The sequence below is a fragment of the Austrofundulus limnaeus genome, unplaced genomic scaffold (genome assembly GCF_001266775.1).
Source record: "Austrofundulus limnaeus strain Quisiro unplaced genomic scaffold, Austrofundulus_limnaeus-1.0 Scaffold530, whole genome shotgun sequence".
Classification (NCBI taxonomy): Eukaryota; Metazoa; Chordata; class Actinopteri; order Cyprinodontiformes; family Rivulidae; genus Austrofundulus; species Austrofundulus limnaeus.
In genome coordinates this window covers 314,643-317,647 of record NW_013952932.1, presented here as the reverse complement: position 1 = coordinate 317,647, position 3,005 = coordinate 314,643, and the positions used below count along the sequence as shown (strand labels likewise).

Genomic DNA, 3,005 nt, shown 5'->3' with positions numbered 1-3,005 from the left:
TAACATGTTTCACATGAAAGTAACATGTTTCAAATGACTAACATATTTCACATGAAAGTAACATGTTTCAAATGACTAACATGTTTCACATTAGTCTAACATGTTTCACATGAAAATAACATGTTTCAAATGACTAACATGTTTTACATGAGTTTAACACGTTTCACATGAAAGTAACATGTTTCAAATGACTAACATGTTTCACATTAGTTTAACATGTCTCACATGATTGTAACATGTTTCACATGACTAACATATTTCACATGTGTTTAACATGTTTAACGTGTATCACAAGAGTTAAACATGTTTCACATGTGTCTAACATGTTTCACATGAGTTTAACATGTTAAATATGTTTCACGTGTTTCACATGCTTCACATGTCTGTTTCACAGGATGTGTCTGATTGGCTGAGGTTTGTCTGATGATTGCGCTGCTCTAGCGTCGTCTCTGATTGGACCAGATAAATCTTCAACAGAATCTCGTGTTCTGATTGGATCGTTACCTTGGACAGCTCTGCTTCAGCGGGGGGTATCTGCAGCTTGTCAGACAGCCTGTCTTTGACTTTAGAACTACGTTTCCCACGATGCTTTGAGGAGGGCAAGGCTGACCACACTGACTCTGGAACTGGGAGACAGGAAGGTTCAGACTGGGAGATGGGTTTCAGGGCACACAGACTTAGACCAGGCTCAGAACTCACTGTGAATCCTCAGGGATCTCCAGTAGGGGGCGTGGTGTCGGATGACCTCTGTGATGGCTGAGACAGCGCAGTGATGAGGAGGGGGGAGGGGCATAGCCAGGGAGGGAGGAGGGTCACCTAGCAACACGCTGGTACACATTGCCATTGATTCAGAGATGGAGGTCAGGTTATAACCTCCCTGAAACAAAGAAACCACAGCCAATCAGAGGAGTCGGAATTCCACATCAGCCAATAAAAAGAACAGAAAAATCGAACAGAAAGACAATTATGATAACGCCAGAGTACACAGAGTACACTGTACNACTGTACACAGTAACGTGTTGTTAATAAATGGTCTAATATGTGAGCTCACCTCCAGGACCATGAGGACACGCCCCCCGGCCAGTGACATCAGCATATGTGTGAGGTGGGCGTAACCCTCTGGAGTCACCTGATATCCACCCAGCGGATCACCTCGAGCTGCATCAAACCCAGCCGACACCAGAACCAGGCCAGGGTTAAACTGCAGAGAAAGGTTGTGTTCTGTTTGTTCAAAGAGTCCAAATCCTGATTAACTAAGGATCAGAGCCAGTTCTGACCCGGGCTCTCTGACTGTGGACTTACCTCTGTAGCGATTGGCATGACAACATGGTGAAAAGCTGCGAGGTAGTCAGAGTCACCCATTCTTCCTCCACTCCATGCCACATTCACGTTATACCCCACCCCTTTGGCCACGCCCACCCGGTCGGGGGCAGCATCCTCTGAATGTGGGAAGAACGCTGCTTTGTCGTAGCGATGAAGAGAGATGTAGAGGATGCTGTAGATAGAAACAGGGTCAGACAACAGATCCACTCACTGTGATCTCACTCATCTGCTTTCTCACCTGTCGTCTTCTTCAAACAGGTGCTGCGTCCCGTTGCCATGGTGAACGTCCCAGTCCAGGATCAGGACTCGCAGCAAAGGATCATGGGAAACGTTTTGTGCATAGCGTGCAGTAAGAGCAACAGAGTTGAAGAGACAGAAACCGCAGGGAGAGTCTCTCTCAGCATGATGACCTGGAGGCCMGACAATGGCCACAGCGTTACTCACCTGTGAGGAAGACACACAACCAACAGGTGAGTCACCAGGTGGCACTGTGCTCAGCCTGCTGTTACCTTGATGTCATGTTGTTGTTGCCCTGATGTTAGCTTGTTGTTGCCCTGATGTTAGCTTGTTGTTGCCATGATGTTAGCTTGTTGTTAGCCTGATGTTAGCCTGCAGTAAGCCTGATTTTAGCCTGTTGTTATCCTGATGTTAGCCTGATGTTAGCCTGATGTTAGCCTGCAGTAAGCCTGATGTTAGCCTGATGTTAGCCTGATGTTAGCCTGCAGTAAGCCTGATGTTAGCCTGTTGTTAGCCTGATGTTAGCCTGCAGTAAGCCTGATTTTAGCCTGTTGTTAGCCTGATGTTAGCCTGCAGTAAAGCCTGTTGTTAGCCTGTTGTTAGCCTGATATTAGCCTGCAGTAAGACTGCAGTAAGCCTGTTGTTAGCCTGTTGTTAGCCTGATGTTAGCCTGATGTTAGCCTGCAGTAAGCCTGATGTTAGCCTGATGTTAGCCTGATGTTAGCCTGCAGTAAGCCTGATGTTAGCCTGATGTTAGCCTGCAGTAAGCCTGTTGTTAGTCTGTTGTTAGCCTGATGTTAGCCTGTTGTTAGCCTGCAGTAAGCCTGTTGTTAGCCTGTTGTTAGCCTGATGGTAGCCTGTTGTTAGCCTGCAGTAAACCTGATGTTAGCCTGATGTTAGCCTGATGTTAGACTGATGTTAGCCTGATGTTAGCCTGATGTTAGACTGATGTTAGCCTGTTGTTAGCCTGATGTTAGCCTGATGTTAGCCTGCAGTAAGCCTGATGTTAGCCTGATGTTAGCCTGCAGTAAGCCTGATGTTAGCCTGTTGTTAGCCTGTTGTTAGCCTGCAGTAAGCCTGATGTCAGCCTGATGTCAGCCTGATGTCAGCCTGATGTTAGCCTGATGGTAGCCTGTTGTTAGCCTGATGTTAGCCTGTTGTTAGACTGATGTTAGACTGATGTTAGCCTGCAGTAAGCCTGATGTTAGCCTGATGTTAGCCTGATATTAGCCTGATGGTAGCCTGTTGTCAGCCTGATGTTAGACTGATGTTAGCCTGCAGTAAGCCTGATGGTAGCCTGATGTTAGCCTGCAGTAAGCCTGATGTTAGCCTGTTGTTAGCCTGTTGTTAGCCTGCAGTAAGCCTGATGTCAGCCTGATGTCAGCCTGATGTCAGCCTGATGTTAGCCTGATGGTAGCCTGTTGTTAGCCTGATGTTAGCCTGTT

At 46.9% G+C, this 3,005-nt stretch overlaps 1 protein-coding gene across 1 annotated transcript in view; it reads right to left on the bottom strand.

Annotated features, from left to right (window-relative positions):
• Window positions 1-1,767, bottom strand: part of hdac6 (histone deacetylase 6) — a gene marked incomplete at its 5' end in the record, with an annotated part of 6,121 nt that extends 4,354 nt beyond the window's left edge. The window contains 5 exon segments of the mRNA XM_014026147.1: window positions 505-626; window positions 700-877; window positions 1,052-1,201; window positions 1,303-1,495; window positions 1,562-1,767. Of these exon segments, the coding sequence (XP_013881601.1) occupies window positions 505-626; window positions 700-877; window positions 1,052-1,201; window positions 1,303-1,495; window positions 1,562-1,767 (849 nt within the window).
• Window positions 1,768-3,005: the final 1,238 nt, after the last annotated feature.